Genomic DNA, 19,027 nt, shown 5'->3' with positions numbered 1-19,027 from the left:
TCAGGCTAAGAAAACATCATCCAGTCTGATTTTAGATGCAACTTTTACTGTGAGGAGATGGCAATCTTTGCTTTGCTTGTAGAAGGTTGATGTTTTTACTATATTTGCTGATAGGTAGTTTGCAAGTTTATTTACAAAAACTGCTTAAGTTTTGGATAGAAAAAAATTGAGATGATTGTAAAAATAGCAAAAATAGCGATGAAACAAATAGACCCAAAATTAAATTCATTAGAAATTCTGTTTTAAATTAATTTGACTGTGTGTAAATCAATCTGATTCAAGTTTCTTTGCTTTCCTCTTTCTTGTTGCTCCTTCAGGAACTACTACTTCTTTGTATATATTTGAAGGTGGCTGATATGTGTAGGTATAGCCAGGTTTTAGTTTTTATTTTGTGATGGTGGACATGGATGGTTTAGATTGGGTTCGCAATTTTGGAGTAGACGACAAATCTTAAATTCAAAATAATATTTCTCAGTCAAAAAATTTAAAATTGATGAAAAGAAAAATAATACATAACCCAACAATGTATCTATAGTCAATGGCCTACTACAGTACTCAGTAGGACCTCTTAGTATGAAGTATTTATATATATTAGATAGAAGAGGGTCCCCAGATAGAAATCGACAAGATTCATGTTTTTCAAACACATTTTCTTTGCAATTAAATTTAATTTTTTATTTATTCTCGCTGATAGATTTTTCCTTTCCCATAATCCTTAATTAAAATTATTACCCGGCTGAAATCCAAAAAACGAACCAAAAAATACAAAAAATCTGAGAAAATCTTAAAAAGATTGTCCAATTTTGTTCACTTATACTTTCTTTCTTGATATTTACAAAATATTTAATTTCACATTTCTAATACATACATATGACAGGAATAAACAGAGACAGACTAAAATTTTCTCCATCGCCTTTAAAAAAGATCGTGAAGAATATAGATCTATTGCTAATTAGAATGTAATGTTGAATAACTAAAAACTCTAGCATTAAAAAAATGACACATTAATGTTTAATTATTTTAAGTGTGCATTTATTTTTTCTTATCATTATTTTGATTCCGGAGTTTTTAGTTATTCAATATGACATCCTAACTATAGGAAAAATGGTCTGTTGTCATTTGAAAATCCAAAATTTTGTTGCTCAGGAATATTGTAAGTTAAATAAGTTATTGTTAGGCAAAATATCAAGATATTGACGATATATATATATATATTGCTGAGTGTTGGCAATATATTGTCAGCTCGATTTGCAATATTCCAACAATTTAGAGGGATCGTTAACGGAATGAAAATTCCTTTATATAATAGAGTACCAGTTGTTTACTTCGTAAACTGCAATCCCCAAACCACATTGTCAAATATTGCTTGTCAGTATATTGTGTAGTTTAAGTAGCCCTTTAGATGATTTGACACAAGACTATATATGTTTGATAGCTCAATGATTCAAGCAATAATTTGACTTAATTCCTTTATAACATTCATACTTACTTGATTTGACCCTTTTCACTTGAGGCTGCCTAGCATTTTCGTTTTTTGCAGCTGCTTTCTTTGCCTTTATCTTCTCTTTCGTTTTTCATTCTCTTGCTCTTCTATCCTTCTTTTCTTGCTTAACAGCTTAATCTTGGGTCTCTCTTTGTTGTCTTACATTTTCAAAAAAAAAAAATTCGTTGAAAATCATTTTTTGAGTAACTTAATTTAAGGAAGGATTATATTTTGCAACTTTGAGTCCAAAGATGTTGAAAATTTTTGTTAGGATTAAATTTTCACAAATTTTAAACATTAGTTTAAACATAGTCCTGATGTTAAAAAAATAACTAACAAAACATATTTGATTTTCAAAAACATACCTCTAATAGCGGAAGTTTTTCCTTCTTGGTAATTCCTGGTAGTTATTCTTTGGTAGCACCAAAGTGTGTCATTCTGCAAAACATTAACATTTTTTAGGGTTGCTCGCATTAATTAATTCTGCATTAATTTATTCTTGCATTAATTTATTCCCTTAAAGTAATGCGACTTACGGAAGACTGATGGAAATCTCTGATTTCAACTTCATTCCAGTCGAACATTTTGACTCCTTCTCTATAAATTCGTCCATTTCCAAGGCTTTGTAATACTGTTCGAATTGTTTGCTAAAATAAAAAATAAAAGTGTAACTGCGACCTTACAACAAAATCAAGTGTAATGAAAATTAGACTCGATTTTCAAAAGTATCAAGACTTTTTTGATCTCTTAAACTAAATGACTCAATGGCATAATGGATTGTACTAACTGCTTGACCCTCCCTGAAATATGCAAAATGACATTCACTTACTCTCTCTAAATTTTCTCCTCAGTTTTACTGGTACACTTTGGTCTTCCGCGTTTTGGTTTTGCAATTTTTACTAAATAGAAAAAAATCAATCAAAAACAATCTAGAAAATTGTTTCCTTTGAAAAATCCATGTCAATTTAAAAAGCTTTTAGGGATTATTTGAGGTAATTTGTGAAAAACAGAATTTTCCAAACAAAGTTTAATTTAGTGTAAATCAGGTAAATCGGTTCCAAAATAAAGACTTTAAATTGACAAAAAATCAGTTGTAGGTTTACCTACCTTTTTGACAATTGGTGCGAGTCCTGTCGAAGCCTGAGTGCTTTCTGCTATAAGTCAATAATACATTCTTAAGTTAACCATACTGATTCTAAAAACTTGAAAATCATTAAAATGTGATATAAATACACAACGAGCTTCAGCTTTCTGCCTTAAAAGATATTTTAATTGCCTTTGACCTTAGGTGATAGATAAAATGTTGAAATAAATTTGTAGTAGAAAAACTAAGCATAATATTCCTACCTTCCTTTATTGGTGACATGTTGCTTTCTGTTATTGATTCTTCCAAATCGTGATTTGGCTCTTCTTCTTCTAAGAGAAAAATTTACACGTCATGTAAATTGCAGTAAGTATCATCTTTTATTTTATAACTCCGGACTCCAATGAACATATAAAGATCAATATGACAGTGTTTATTCATTTGCGAAAGTTTTTTGTGTACTTTGATGCGATTAACTTTCGCGGTTGGGGCCTACTCAAATTTCCAATGTGATTTAATTTCGCGGATTTTCACGGATGACACCCAAATCCGCAAAATTTTGAACGTTTATCGCATTAAAGTGATTTTTTGGAAAAATAGTAAATTTTCTTCTGACTTATTTGAAGTGAAATTTGCTGCAAAATTTCACTTAAGAACTGATCAAAAGAGATCATTATCTTGTATTGATGAGCTTCTATTCTATTTCACCAGTTAATGTCAAATAATATAGATATGATATAAACTTGTGGTCTACCCATACTCAACATCTAGTTCTAGTTTTATATTTGCATAAGACAAAAAATCTCCTTACCATAATTTTCAGAATGATACTCTCCATCACTGCTCAGCTCATCTGTATGTACAAAAAAAATTTGCTTTATTGTAACATTTTCAGGGCTGACTCAATATTACTGTATTGTCAAGCAAAATCGGCTTTAACAGCGCCATATGTAAAATGATGTATCTGGTTCACTTATTCAACGTAAGTTAAGTCCTATTGTTTATGATGTTTCGAAAATTTAATAGAACTAGAAATTAAAAAAACATTCGATCCTCAAAGCCTGAGTTTTAGATAAGTAAAGATAGTTTAGATAGTTAAAACATGACTTACGTCGAAATACATGGTCACCATTCACTTTCAAACACTGCACACCATCTTCAAACATCAAATCTGTTAAATTGTCTGAAAAAATGATTCAAATGGTATATAAAATATAAGCTTTGAGCAAACTAACTTGTGTCACGAAACAAAAATATTAAGGCTGGTTTTGATTTTTTACCCAACTGCTATCAACTTGTTTACATATTTCAATTTCTTTAACAATTAAATTGTATTTAAATTTTCTTAAAATTTTCAGTGCGAGTATCGTTACCTTTTGGGCTTGCCTTTTGATGGTTTCCAGGTGTCATCACTTAAAGGTGTGAGCTTTCATTTAAGATTTTAGAATACGAAATCTTTAAATTTCCTTATCATAATCCGAATAGTTCGGTTGTTTAGATTTTAATATTCAGTGTAAAGTATGTTTATTTGCTGTTGTATATAAATCTTTAATCAAAAAGTGCTCTTGAGTGTCTAATACATAAATAGATTTTTTCAAAATATAAATGTACAAAGATTATTAGACACTCAAAAGTAAACATTTATCATACCTCTTGAAAAGTAACTTTTAATTTTTTTGTAAATTGCATCGGCCTTCATACAAACAATCTGGTTCGATCTGAAGTATCTTAACTGAAGATTAAATTTTCAATTGTAAAAAAATCAGGGAGTACAGCCGCAAAATACTAACTCATAGCCGGGGGTGGTGAATCTCATAAATGTTAGGAGCCAGCATTACATTTGGGGAAGAGGAGGGTATATCACTCATAGTACCTTGTACTGAATTTTGGTATCTGGTAGGAAAAATAGGTATGTGGGTAAAGAATTTACCACCAGGTGAAAAAGTAACTCGGCTGCAGATTTCTTATCAGGCTTATACAGAAAACATTAAAGTGACGTGATTTTATTAGTTGTAGACAAAACACGTGTGTTCAAACTGACTTTCTCAATAATTGTACTACATCGCTGTGCTTCATGGTTTTATGAGCACTCCATTCAGTTTGTTCCAGTTCATGCAGACAAGATAGCAATTTTGGAATATTATGAAATCAATTCTAAAATTTAAATTTTTTATAGGATCAAGATAACTCCAAGTATGAAAGAATGAAGATTTTAATGGCAAGATGGCGTTTTAAGATGTTAGTTTTGGCTGTGATATAAAATCTCTCTAATACTCACATATTTGTGACTCCTCAAGCGATTTGGAGTACAAAAAAGACCAATCGGCCCAAAGCGGGTAAAATACCGGTCTTAAAGCGGCCGAAGTAAAATCATTAGCGGCCCATTGTTCTTGAAGATCGGCCTCCAATCGTGCGAGAGAATTTTTGAAAGGTCTGCTTGAGGCCACTCTTTTAGCGGCCCTTTTTGAGCAAGAGACTTCCAAGCGCCTCCTGGAGCGGTCGAAAGTCCGGTCCAAAAAAGTCTGGTTCTAAAAAACTACTCAATCCTCAAAAGTACAATCGAGGAGACGTCAATAACGTTTAGCATTTTAAAATCTTTCGATATGAGCCATATATGATTAAGATATGTTGAAAAGGTGTATCGAGAGTAAAATTATCGATAAGGAAGAGACGCTCGTGAAAATTACGAAGAAAGCGAGTTGATAAAACTAAGCATAAAAGACGCTCGTGAAAATTACGAAGAAAGCGAGTTGATAAAACTAAGCATAAAAGACGCTCGTGAAAATAACGAAGAAAGCGAGTTGATAAAACTAAGCATAAGAGACGATCGTGAAAATTACGGAGAAAGCGAGTTGATAAAACTAAGCATAACATATATTTGTTGACTACAGGGTCGTATGTAGGATTTTTAGGATACCCTGCAAAAAAGATTCAGCTATATATAGTGACTCAGCTATATATAGTGTCTAAGGAGGGCCCACGATGGTTGGGCCCGACGGGCCAGAAAATTTTTGAATTTCGACCCTCTAGATTGGCTAAAACAGCCACCTTTTTATGCCCAATGAACCATGAACCAGAGATAAAGAATTAAAATTCATTTCTTATAGACATAAAATGAAGCTGGGGTAAAACTAAGATAATTTTTTGGGTTAAAGAGTTTTAAAAACCAAAAAAGAATGGCCTCTAAAATATGGAAAAAATGAAGGAAAGAGAAAGGAGGTGTAAAACATTGGCAATTCATTATATCAATGACAAAAATCATAACTATCATGAATTTTTTTAAGAACTTTTTTAACTTTACACAAAAAAAGTGAAAGATGATAGCAAAATAATACAATAGCACACAAAACAGCACAAAAGATTATAAATTATACAAAAATCTTTATCTATGATCGTGATGATAGCAATAACAATAATAATAATATTTACCAAACTGTCTAAAAATTTTTAATATAATTTTGATTCTTATTATGTCAAATTTATTTATCTTATTGCTGCCAAAAGGTGACTTAGATAATTTCAAGCAGATTAATACTAAAAGTCTTTTGCCATTTCAAATGAAAATTTAGAGAAAAAGAGCAAAACTATTTTATTCAGACTGCTCAAGAAAAGAGTATTTCATTAGAAAATTGATTAATGTGATGCATTAAACTATCCAAAACTAGAATTTGTACTGAAGCTGAAATCTCTATAGTTGGTTCATCTTGAAATTGTAGTCTAGCCCCATTCTGATGTCTCGTTTGGAACTGTTTGCCAAATCAAGCAGGGAATCCTGTACCAGGGGCAAAAAGCCCCCAATCCGAATTGAAAACAAACCATATGTCATCAGAAACTCATTTATTCATTATGTACATAATGCAGCATGTTTTATGTTTGGTATCAAAATTCAGTTGTTGTGTTATAAATGTTATACTATATATATACATTATGCATTGGCAATTACATGTCAAAATCAAATCAAGATGTACTTTCCAGAGATGATATTACATGACAAATATTGATATCCAGTTTACAGGGAAAAGTTTGAATCCAAAAACTTCCAAGAAACTAAATGTTAGGTACACATCATCATTTTGATTGAATTATTCCGTTCTGTTGTTTCCTTTAAGTTTAGTTAAATATGGTTTCACTCATCTTATTAGCACTAGCAGACTTTGTCAGTGTTTACAAAGATTTCGTACCAACCACGTGAAGGTGAAAAATAATCCATTGATCTAGGGGCTACTGGACAGTATGATGGCAACTAACCTGAAAGTATATAATGAAGAGGGAATTAGGATCTTTGCAAGCTACACCTACATATTTAACAAACAAAAAATAACAAAATTTAAGTCAAACGACAACTGGACAACCAATGAAATTAATCTTATATAATAATCGGCTGACTGTGGGTAACCGCCAACCGCAATGCTTCATGACTGAGCCATTTACTAAACTTCTTGGATGGGTTTTTTTGGTTCTGAGAATAATACTTACAATTCAGGAAAAGTTCTGCACACGTGCAAGGCATCGAAGTGTATCAATCAAAGAATTGTTGCCCACAAGATGGAGAGAAATGGAACTGTACAGGCAATTTCCATTTGGAAGAGAGAACTAAAACAAAATAGAGAAATCATTTTAAAGATTGTCGTGCAGTTTTTATGACCAGTACTTGACTGGCAGGTGCTGGCCCGCAAACTAAACATAGTCAAATACAACCTGTTTGTCTTGTGTACCTCAAAATAGTGTGCGAAAAACCCACACAGCTCTTTTTCTCTCCCCAGAAAAATTTCTTAACCGGCCAAACATATTAAAAACATAAGGGTGTCAAGGTCAGAATCACAAAATTTTCAATGTTATTTTTTTTCTCTTATTTCAAAATAAAACCACAATAGGTTGGTTGTCCCTTTACCTCTTAAATTGCCACAAATTCATCTCCTGTCGTCAACCTTTTCTTAGCCAGAGTGATTGGCCAAACAAACAGTAACTACGTACCCTGATTGATCAAATATCTTATAAATATCTCATGATTGGCCACTCACTCACCACTAAATCACCACACACAACAAGTGGTTTCGTTGATTACCAAAAATTATGACAAGTCATAGGCCATAGGATGATAAGTAGAGAAAGAGGGTGTTTTGGATAATGTGCTTATAACTGATTTGTTTTGGTTGTGACGTATGAGCTCGATAATGACAAGATGATAATTATCTTTAATTACCTTTTATCACGTTTTTTCATAAAGTATCATTTTTTCTACGACTTTTTCACGCACTCAAATCAGATCAGAATTACTTTTACAAGAGACGTGAGTGAGATTTTCATTCTCGAGATGTGAGCAAAATACTTTTACTTTCATGAGATCTGAATTCATTACAGAGTTGATTTTACTTTTACTTGGAGTCACGAACATTTGGGGATAGTATTTGGACAATATTTTGTAAGTAATTTCATGTACATATCGTTCTTTCATATGGTGATATTTTTCCCTAGTTTATAAATACCCAAGTCAGATTAAGACATATTTTTATGAAGCGATTTCTTTACTTGTACATTATTTTACCTAGTCGACATTTTTCTTTCATAGGCCTATGTACATATTTTTAGTTTTTGAACTTTGTGTTTTTAGCTTGAACAACAATCAACAAGATTCCCACGTTCCAAGATTTTTGACTCAACTATCCCTAACATCTTCAAGAAAATATTTGGGAATCAAGTGGACAACAATCAAGTTTTGGAGGATCAAGTTTTGGTGGGACAATCAAGTGGAGAACTGGGACAAATGCTGAGAGGTAGAGACACATGTCAGAGGTATAACTTAAACTTTGGCTTGGAAATTTGAAGATAGCTCACAATCTTCTTCGTCTCTCAAGTCCTATCGTCTGGAAAATCGCCTATCGTTTGGAACATACTCTCTCTGATACCCTCCATATTGTTTCCGCTACCCCCTCATTCGGAAAAGGCCGTCCGAATATCATCCTCCAATCGCACGTTCGGAAATCGTCCATCCAACGTCCGTTGTCCTCCCAAATTTATCGTTTCCGGGATTCACTCTATCCGGAATTCTCTCCTACCGTATCGTCACAGATACTCCATTTCGTTCAGATACCGCACCCAGCGTCGTATCGTTTTATCGGTATACACACCAAATTGTATACAATCCATCATTTCGTTGTTGATTCTCCCGTTGCAAAACGCCACTTCCGCCCCGCCTCGTTCTCATACGTGGTTCGCCCTCAACTGTGGTGTGGACCCACCACCAATCGTGGTCCACCCTCATCCTCAATAGTGGTCTACTTTATCAATCGCAGTTCACTTTCGTTTGAATTGTCTTCCGCCCTCGATTATTAATCGCTACCGGCCGTCGTTCAATTTGCAGCCCGTTCTTGTTTCCAATCGTGATCCGCCCCGTTGTAATTCGTGGTCCGCCCTCATTTGCAATCGTTGTTTGTTCTCGTTATCAATCGTGGTTCAGCCTTGTTATCAATCGTCGGCCGCCCTTTTCATCAGTGGTCTACACTCGTTCCCAATCGGGACCGCCCTTGTGTCCAATCGAGCGTTTATTCAATACCGCCCGTCGTATTCGTCTGTGGTACACGCAACTACCACATCAGTTGACTAATCCGTGGACTACCTGTTCTTTATTCAACCTTGTTTCATCACCGTCCAGACCATCATGTCAATCCGGAGATCTCAAAGAATTGCAGGACAAGGGCCTGATCATTCCACTGACCTAGCCAAACTGATATCTCTAAGGAACACTCGAAGAGGTCTTCTGGGATATCTTACACGGGTGGCAAATCAAATCTTATCCTACCTGAATGATCAAGATGCATCGAGTGCGTCTACGTTGCATAACACTCTTGTGGAGACTTACTTAAAATTCAGAGCGGCAAACACAGAATATCTTACCTATGAAACTGACGAAAGAAGGATACAAGAATGCACAGAGACTGAAGCTAGAGAGGCTAATCGCATCGCTGAAATAGAGCATGAGATTCGTACAAGATTGAGAACACCAAACCTTTCCAACACTACACCTGATACAAGTCTGTATGATGTAGATCCATCTGAAACTTCCAACATATCGGGTCATGATAAACGTACTAACGTATTCAATCCTCATATTCGTATACCTGTTGGCTCCAGTGGAAACTCACCTACTGTTTCTCATATCGAATCACCTCCTAACTCAGCTATTCACCACTCACCTGTCCATTCACAACCTCTTCAACGAAGTCTATCTCAGGTGAGATTTACTCCATGTCCACCTTCGGTGTCTTCTGTCACAGCAAAGCCACGAAGCAGCTTCCGACGTCTACGCCAAAAGGCATCTACAGCATCAGTTGATAATCGTTCAGAGCCTTCAACTGCCACTGTGACTCTTGCTAATGCTAATTCTTACACAAAACCCAAACCTCCATACCTCGTCTTCAGACCAGTCGACCAATTCATTGACGAATTGACAGAAGGAGAGGAAACATGCCTCGCCGGCTTATCAAACCCATTAACAGCAAATTCTGCGCTGAGGTTCGAATTCGAGACAAAGGCTCTTCCAACCATTGAATTAGTTAAGTTCAGTGGCGACAGCTCCAAATGGCCAGACTTCGTCGAAAATTTTAGTCGCAGAGTCCATTATAAACTCTCCTTCACCGACAACGATCGAATGGAAAGACTCCTCAGTATTTTGATTGGTGAAGCCAAAAAGAGCGTTGAATGTATCGGAACCTCTGGGATATTCTACGCAACTGCCTTGAAAACCCTGAAGAGAGATTTCGGTAATAAGACGGTGGTCACACATTCCAAGCTTAGGAACCTGCTTGACAAACCTCAGTTACCTTCTGATGATCGTTCCTCCTTGAAAAGATTTCACCAACACCTGAAATCAACAGTGACATGGCTAAAGATGATTGGTAATATGGGTGCAATTCACTCTGCTGAGAATCTGTCCAGAGCTGTCATTCGGTTGCCTGACAATTTGAGAAAGGCATTTTATCGGACATCTAAAGATTACGAGGATACCAGTCTTTCACTGATGAAGCTTGAATCATGGCTTGACTCCAAGCTCAAGGAGTTTTATAATCCCATTGCAGACATAATCGCTCAAGAAGAACAGAAACCAAAAGACAAAAGGAAAGACAAACGCAAGGAAGGGCAATCAAATTACTTGGGAGGAAAAGGTGATTCAAAGACCCCAGTATGCTACGTATGCAATGAACCCCACAAGCTTTGGCGTTGTGAACGCTTTAAACAGAAATCAATTGCTGAAAGGAGAGGAGAAGCAAGAAAGTTAAATCTATGCTATAACTGTCTCTCAAAAGGTCATTCCATCAAAGATTGCAAGTGCCAAACAAGATGTAAAGAATGTCAACGAAAGCACCACACGTTACTCCATGATCCAAATTACAAAGCAAATCCACCTGCAGGAACTGAGGAAGGGGAATCTCATTATGCTAAATCCAAAAGGACAACCTTCCTTCAGATCGTGCCGGTCACCATTTCAAACGGTGATATATCAGAAAAGGTGAATGTTCTTCTAGATCCTGGTTCTGATACCACGTTAATCAGTGCCAGCCTTGTTGATCGATTGAAATTACCAAATATCAACAGTAATCTGAAAGTTTCTATCAGCAACGTTCTAACAAAAAAGCAAACCATGAGATCAAGATCAGTCAACTTTCTTCTTTCATCATGTGATTCCAGCGTTCATGTAGAGGACGCTTGGGTAGTCGAGTCTCTAAACATCAAGAAGAAACCCTACAACGTTTCGAAAATGAAGAAACAATACCAACATCTCAGAGATGCTTCCTTACCACAACCACTCGATAAAGACGTTGAGATCCTAATCGGTGCAGACGTACCAGAAGCGCTCTTGCATCTCGAATTTATTAAAGGTGAAAGCTCAAAAGAACCAATTGCTGTGAGGACTTTGCTAGGATGGACTATCTTCGGAGGGAAGTCTGGTAGCAATGATGGTTGCTCTAATTACATATCAGTTCAATCCCTTGACTCGAAGCTGGAAAGATTCTGGAGTCAAGAAACCTATGCGACAACGCCTGATTCAGAAGCCTTGCTTACTCGGGATGAGAAGAGAGCCTTACATCTTCTAAAGAACAACACAAGACTCGTGAACAATCATTTTGAAGTGGGCATGTTGTGGAAAAGTGACGATTTGGAGCTCGTGAATAATCGACCACTTGCTGTCACCAGACTTCTGTCTACTGAGCGAAGATTAGAGAAATTACCTGAAATCAAACAAATCTACAGTTCGAAGTTAGAAGATTATGTAAAGATTGGTCACGTCCAAGAATTGACCAAAGACGAAGCAGCAAAGACATCATCCAAGACGAACTATATACCGCATCACTTTGTCTTAGAACCAAACAAACCAGGTAAAATTCGAATCGTCTGGGATGCATCTGCTAGGTTTAAAGGAACCTCACTGAATGATCAACTCCTCAAAGGACCAGATTTACTGAACAGCCTGGTCACAGTCCTATCGAAATTTCGAAGAGGAAAAATTGCAGTGATGAGTGACGTAGAAAAAATGTTCCACCAAGTTCTTGTACCTGAAGAGGATACAGATTCATTGCGCTTTTTGTGGAGGAAAAATGAGGAAGAGATATCAGAGTTTAAGATACTGGTCCACCCTTTCGGAAAAAAGGATTCACCGTGCTGTGCCAATTGGGCATTGAAGGGATGTGCTAATAAGATTCAAGACGTACCAGAAGGAGAAGTGCTCAAATCGCTAACATCGGATGAAAGAGCAGCTGTCACAAAAGCTGTTTCCGAAGAATTCTACATGGATGACTTCCTAGGATCATTCGATTCAACAAATGAAGCAGTCAACACCTGTTCAAACCTTGTCAGAATCACCGCTGAAAGAGGTTTTCGATTGACAAAGTGGATTTCAAATGATACTGAATTTTTGAAAGCAATTCCAAAGGAGGATTTATCGCCAAAAATAACAAACCACGACTTCAAGGTACTACCATCAGAAAGAACCCTTGGAGTAAGGTGGAATCCAACCGACGATGTCTTCTTCTTCAATGTTCCAGTCAAGGAATGTAAAGAGACAAAGAGAGGCTTGCTGAGTTTCTTGTGTTCGATATTCGACCCTCTTGGATTCTTGGCACCCTACCTTATTGCACCAAAACTGATGCTTCAATCCCTTTGGAAAGAAAAGGTTGGATGGGATGACACCCTTCCAGAACGGATCCTGAAACAGTTCAAAGAATGGCAAGAAGGACTTTCGTCACTGAAAGAAATCTCCATACCAAGATGGTTCAACTTTGCAAAGATTACAGCTACCGAAATCGAGTTACACGTCTTTTCAGATGCTTCGATGAAGGCATTTGGAGCAGTTGCTTACTTTCGGACAATGAATGATGATGAGGTCAACTGTAGTTTCATCATCGGTAAATCAAGGTTAGGACCTATTAAAGGAAGCACAACACCACGTTTAGAGCTGCAAGCTGCTGTCCTCGCATCCAGGATTAAAAATTGTGTCGTCAAAGAAATGGATCTTCCCATGAACAAGACCTTCATGTGGACTGATTCAAAGGTCACCCTCAGTTATATTCGGAATGAACAAAAGAGATTCTCAAATTACGTAATGAACCGTACAAACGAAATCCGTAAAAAGACAGAAGTTGAGAATTGGCGCTTCGTACCAGGAAAACTCAACATCGCAGACATTGGAACCAAATGTTTTGGTGTTGAAGAAACCAAGACATGGATCGATGGACCTGAATTCTTGAGGGAGAAGGTGGTCAGGCAATTTGAGGAACCTGAGGAGGACGAAGAACTCATGGAGATCATCACAGCCCATATCGAAATCAGAGTTGACGAATCAACAAATGTCATCAGTTGGGAAAGATTTTCCAGTTGGACCAAGCTGAAACGATGCTACGCCTGGATCCTCAAGCTGAGAAGGAGATGGGTAGAGGTAAAACGTAATGGTGAATCGTCAATCAACAAAGAAATCCTTGATGTTGAGGACCTCAATGACGCTACCAAGGAGTTATGTCGAATTGCCCAAGATGAATCGCAGCACTCAATGGATGAAAAGAGACTTTCAAGTTTCACACCAATCATTCTACACAACCTCGTTTGTGTTGGAGGACGTATTTCCAAGTGTGACGTACCCAACCAGTCCAAGCATCAAGTAATTCTTTCCAACGAACATCCAATAAGCGAGCTCATCATACGCCATGTACATGAGGTCAACCACCACTGTGGAAGAAATGCCACTCTTGCCCTTGTGCGAGAGAAGTATTGGATTTTGAAAGGAAAGAGCAAGGTCAGGAAAGTGCTAAATCAATGCTTTGTTTGCAGGAGAGAGACGATCAAAACCAAACATCCAATGATGGCAGACCTTCCAAAGGAGAGACTTTCAGTTGGATCACACGCTTTTGAGAATGTTGGAGTCGACTACTTTGGACCAATCAATGTAAAACAAGGACGTAGAACTCGCAGAACTGCAGGCACCGCTAAAAGGTATGGTGCTCTCTTCACGTGTATGACTACACGAGCTTTACACCTCGAACTAGCTGGAGACCTATCAACTGACAGCTTCATCTTAGCACTCCGACGTTTTCGAGCCAGGAGAGGCAATCCAAAAACCATCAGGAGTGATAACGGAACCAACTTTGTGGGAGCTGAAAGAGAGATACGAGAAGCTCTTGCAAAATGGGACCAGAAACGAATCCAAGATGAGCTTTCACAGTATGACATTGTGTGGAAGTTCAATCCACCTGTAGCTCCATGGATGGGTGGAGCTATGGAATCCATGGTTAAGCTCACAAAGAAATCATTACGATCAGTAATCAAAGACAGAATCTTCACTGAGGAAGCACTTCACACGTTCCTCCTTGAAGTTGAATCAACTATCAATTCGCGACCACTCACACCACTGAGTGACGACATCAACGATTTTGAAGCTCTCACCCCTAACCACTTTCTATTAGGAAGAGCTTCACCCAATCTTCCAATCATTTATAACCCTCAACAAAACAACCTGAAGAGCAAGTGGAAGCAGGTCCAATCAACACTTGACGAATTTTGGAAGAGATGGGCAAAGGAGTACCTACCTACAATCAACGAACGAGCTAAATGGCGCCATCCAATACGGAACACTAAAGAAGGGGATTTAGTTGTCATCAGCGAAAAGGACATCCCAAGATACAAATGGCCATTGGCACGCGTTGTTAGTGTCATCACATCAGATGATGGCATCACAAGGATTGCAAAAGTCAAGACGTCCGACGGTTCGATATACACTAGGCCAACCGGTAGCCTAGGCTTGTTGGAAGACGGAACCTCATCCAATTGACGATTGCCCTGTCATCGAGTTAAGCAAAAACATATGCTTATTACGTTGCGTTAATAAATATCACCAATGGTACACCTTACGTTGCTAAGGTACTATCAACAAAAGTTCGTCCCTGAACTTGAAGTTATCAATTGTACACCTTACGTTGCTAAGGTACTATCAACAGAAGTTCGTCCCTGAACTTGAAGTCGTCAATTGTGCACCTTACGTTGCTAAGGTACTATCCACAAAGGTTCGCCCTTGAACTTGAAGTCATCAATGAAACGCCTTGCTTTGCTAGGGCACTATCATCAGAAGTTCGCCCCTGAACTTTGAAGTTACCATCAATGAAACAAGGCCCTGTACCAATTGTTCGCCTTGTTTCTACAAAAGTGCTATCACCAGAAGTTCATTGAACGTGACGCAATCATCAGTCGTTCGCCTGGAACCAGGCATTATCATCAGAAGTTCGTCTTGAACTTGAGGGAATCATCAGATGTTCACCCTACATCAAATCATCAACTGTTTCAACGGTCATCTTCACAGTTCGCCACGAAATGTTGGTACGACTACCACCGTGTTGTATATAATGAGCTGAATAGTCCGATTGATAGACTGAATGAACTCTTGGTTCTTCCCCTTTTGGGTGGGAGTGTTTTGGATAATGTGCTTATAACTGATTTGTTTTGGTTGTGACGTATGAGCTCGATAATGACAAGATGATAATTATCTTTAATTACCTTTTATCACGTTTTTTCATAAAGTATCATTGTTTCTACGCCTTTTTCACGCACTCAAATCAGATCAGAATTACTTTTACAAGAGACGTGAGTGAGATTTTCATTCTCGAGATGTGAGCAAAATACTTTTACTTTCATGAGATCTGAATTCATTACAGAGTTGATTTTACTTTTACTTGGAGTCACGAACATTTGGGGATAGTATTTGGACAATATTTTGTAAGTAATTTCATGTACATATCGTTCTTTCATATGGTGATATTTTTCCCTAGTTTATAAATACCCAAGTCAGATTAAGACATATTTTTATGAAGCGATTTCTTTACTTGTACATTATTTTACCTAGTCGACATTTTTCTTTCATAGGCCTATGTACATATTTTTAGTTTTTGAACTTTGTGTTTTTAGCTTGAACAACAATCAACAAGATTCCCACGTTCCAAGATTTTTGACTCAACTATCCCTAACAGAGGGGGAAGGGAAGCAGTTTTTCCTGCACTTATCAGATTATAATTGATAACATGCAGGCATGAAAAATAACAGAAAAAATACAACATACCTTACAGATTTGACTTTCCTTGTTGCAATGGATTTCAGAAGATAACCATAAGAAGAAAAACAAACATTGAGATGAACTTGATGGCAGCCCTCAGATGACGAATTTGGAGAAGATCGAAAATAGGCAGGCTTCAAATTCTGAGGAATTTGCGACAAAATAGATAAAATCAGGACTGTCTTTTCTGTGTTTTCTTCTCCAAGCATCTAAAGCCATTTGCCGAGTCTTGACTTTTAACGTTTTGACACTAACAGCCATCAAATCCCGGGCAAACCCTGCATTTTGACCTCATCCAGGTCTTTCTGCAAAATTTTGCAGGGTGCAGGCCTGCAAAACGCTTTTGTACACAAAATCTAAAATACAGACTCGAATTCACGCTTCCTGTAACGCGACTTGATAAACAGTTTTCTTATATTTACCGCGGACTTTAAGTCAGTAAAATAAATCTAATGACACTAACGAATAATCCGGAAAAACAACTCCGGGTAGGCTAAAAACAAGCTGCGACAAAAAAGACTATGCTTTTGTTACAAATGGATCGGCTCAATAAAAGTTCTGGCTAAGAGATAGGGGTGTTCTGTTTCTTAAAAAGTCTGTTGATGTACTTGACGTACTTGTCTTGTACTACTATGTCTTTAGACATTTTTTTTGGTAAAAATTCGGACACTTAAAAACACTACAATGACTTCTAAGTTGTATCGATAAAATTTTATCGCTAATTTTCTATTGCTAATTTTGTTATCGTTTTCGATTAGTTTCTATCGCTAAACTTTCATGGATCATTTATTGTTAAACTTTTATAGATAAAGCTCCTATCACTAATTTTCAATCGCTTATTTGGGATCATTAAATTCTTATCGATAAAAGTCTATCGATAGGCCTATGTATCGATAGGTGTATCGACAGAATCGATAATTTAATCGTATCGATAAAGTGTTGAGAGCGAAAGTGATCCTTTTCCCATGGAATGTCAAATGTCCACGAATTTCCACGTTGTTAAAAATTTCTACAATATCAAAATAAAATCCAAATGATTTAAAACTGCAAGAAGAAAATCTCAGTTTCCAATTTCACAACACACAGCAACTCGTTTTCCAAGAAATGAACTCAATGTTTACATTTTCGAAAACGAGGCTAAGTAAAAGTAAGTAAGTAAAGAAATTAATAGCGGCCATCGGGACGAAGGGTACCGGGCATTGGACCGCTCGGGCCCCTTTAGCGGCCTCGAAGCCTCTTCGTTATGGCCGCTTTTCATGATCGGCCTCAAAGTAGTTAAAGTAATGTACGGGACTAATTTTTTTTGTTTATTTGTCAGGGAGAATTTAAACGTTAAAAACTTGAAAAAATGGCTAGTTTAGGCTAGAATTTAGTACACTTAATAAATAAACTTTTGGCTTGTATTTTTAATTTTCCTGCAGTTTTGATTATTCGAGCTTTCGAGGAATTTTCACTATTACCGCAATTGATATATGTAAAAATAAACTTGACCTTCCTATTTTTTACTGTCTTCAGGATATGGATGGAATCTTAATCGAATCATCATAAAAATGTGAGTCAACATTGAACAGCGACGCATCACAGCCCACCAAAAACTCGACATGGAAATCTTTAGATTCTTTATGAAGTTTGTAAAACTTTATGACGAGACACTTATTTATTTATCAATTTTGAAAACGAATTCTATATCTTGTAGTTTTTACTATATAATAATATCACCATATTTAATGATGAACATCAAACCACCTTTGTCGTCTTGTCCTTTTCTTAAAAAAGTCAGATTTTTCTAGAACCCTTATGAATAAATTCGCTTTTTGTCTGCTCCGAAAGCTATTTGTGATGATAAATATGTGAACGCCTGGGGTTTATAGTTGAGATTAATAAAAATTATTTTCTAATCCTGAGTCCGGTTTTGCAAGTAAAAGCTGTGAGCTGTGGTTGTACCGATAATCACAAGATCGAAAATAATTCTGTTTTGACTTTTGAATCGATTTTTCGATTATCAATAACTTAAAAGGAGAAACTTTAGTGAGTGAGCAAACTCGTGAAATTTTTCATTTCGAATACTTTAGGCGTACAAACTTTCACGAGGACGAAAAATCGCGAAATTCACAACATTTACTTTCGCGAATCAAGACGTAAAATTGAGAATTTTCACATGAAAAAATGGCTTAGAGGGACAAATACTTCATGTATTGGCTTGAAACAATTATCCTTTGACTTACTGACTTACATTTTATTCAAAGTTTGCAGTTTTAAAAATTTTCTATCTTGTCAAGAATTTTTTGCGAGCATAGACTTTCACGAATGACCCTTCCTAGAATTTTTAAAGACATTTACTTTCGCGAAAAGGGCCAAAGTTCGCGAAAAGCGCGAAAGTTTGTACGCCTAAAGTAGAATTTTCTGAAATATTTCACGAGAAAAATTCGGAATTTGATTCGATTTTATCCCAGATATTTACTTATTTTAGTGAAATTGAAGTACATTGAAGGTATCAAATTCCAGCAAAGGGGCCATTCATATAGCTTGTCGTCCGGGGTTAACATATCCCATAGTTTTACCTACACGGCAAACATCAGGGTGAACCTTTTGAATTAAGATATCCTTCATGTATTGCTTGACAAAAGTTGTATCAAAAGAAATGTAAAGTCTTTTGTTCCAGATCAATCTGAGGTTGACTTTTGTGTGGATCTGATTAATGACTGGCCCACTTACGCACTTATTGTTTTACCAACCAGGTCTCCTCAATATGTTCATAAAAAACATGTTTCTGCCAGGAAAGATGGAAAAGTTTCTAAAAGAAAAATAACTTAGTAACTTCTTTTTTCAAGGGAATGGGAAATGTAGCTCGTAAACTAAAAGGCCAATTTGT

At 36.6% G+C, this 19,027-nt stretch overlaps 1 protein-coding gene and 1 long non-coding RNA gene across 2 annotated transcripts; both read left to right on the top strand.

The window, feature by feature from the left end:
- Window positions 1-7,689: 7,689 nt before the first annotated feature.
- LOC136822058 (uncharacterized) lies at window positions 7,690-8,450 on the top strand. The gene is made up of 2 exons (XR_010848848.1): window positions 7,690-7,989; window positions 8,179-8,450. It is a non-coding gene; the product is annotated as an uncharacterized lncRNA (long non-coding RNA).
- A 357-nt stretch (window positions 8,451-8,807) lies between these two features.
- On the top strand, window positions 8,808-15,385 carry LOC136822047 (uncharacterized). The gene has a single exon (XM_067078266.1). The coding sequence runs from the start codon at window positions 9,226-9,228 to the stop codon at window positions 14,881-14,883; it is 5,658 nt and encodes a 1,885-aa protein (XP_066934367.1). The 5' UTR covers window positions 8,808-9,225; the 3' UTR covers window positions 14,884-15,385.
- The last annotated feature ends 3,642 nt before the right edge of the window (window positions 15,386-19,027 follow it).

Source organism: Clytia hemisphaerica, unplaced genomic scaffold, assembly GCF_902728285.1.
Source record: "Clytia hemisphaerica strain Z4C2 unplaced genomic scaffold, Clytia hemisphaerica genome assembly, whole genome shotgun sequence".
Taxonomy (NCBI): Eukaryota; Metazoa; Cnidaria; class Hydrozoa; order Leptothecata; family Clytiidae; genus Clytia; species Clytia hemisphaerica.
The sequence above is the reverse complement of the archived record's forward strand: the minus strand, read 5'-3'. Positions and strand labels throughout refer to the sequence as shown.

Excerpts from the sequence above, each read along its gene's own strand:
- LOC136822047 (XM_067078266.1), top strand. The coding sequence starts at position 9,226 with ATGTCAATCCGGAGATCTCAAAGAATTGCAGGACAAGGGCCTGATCAT.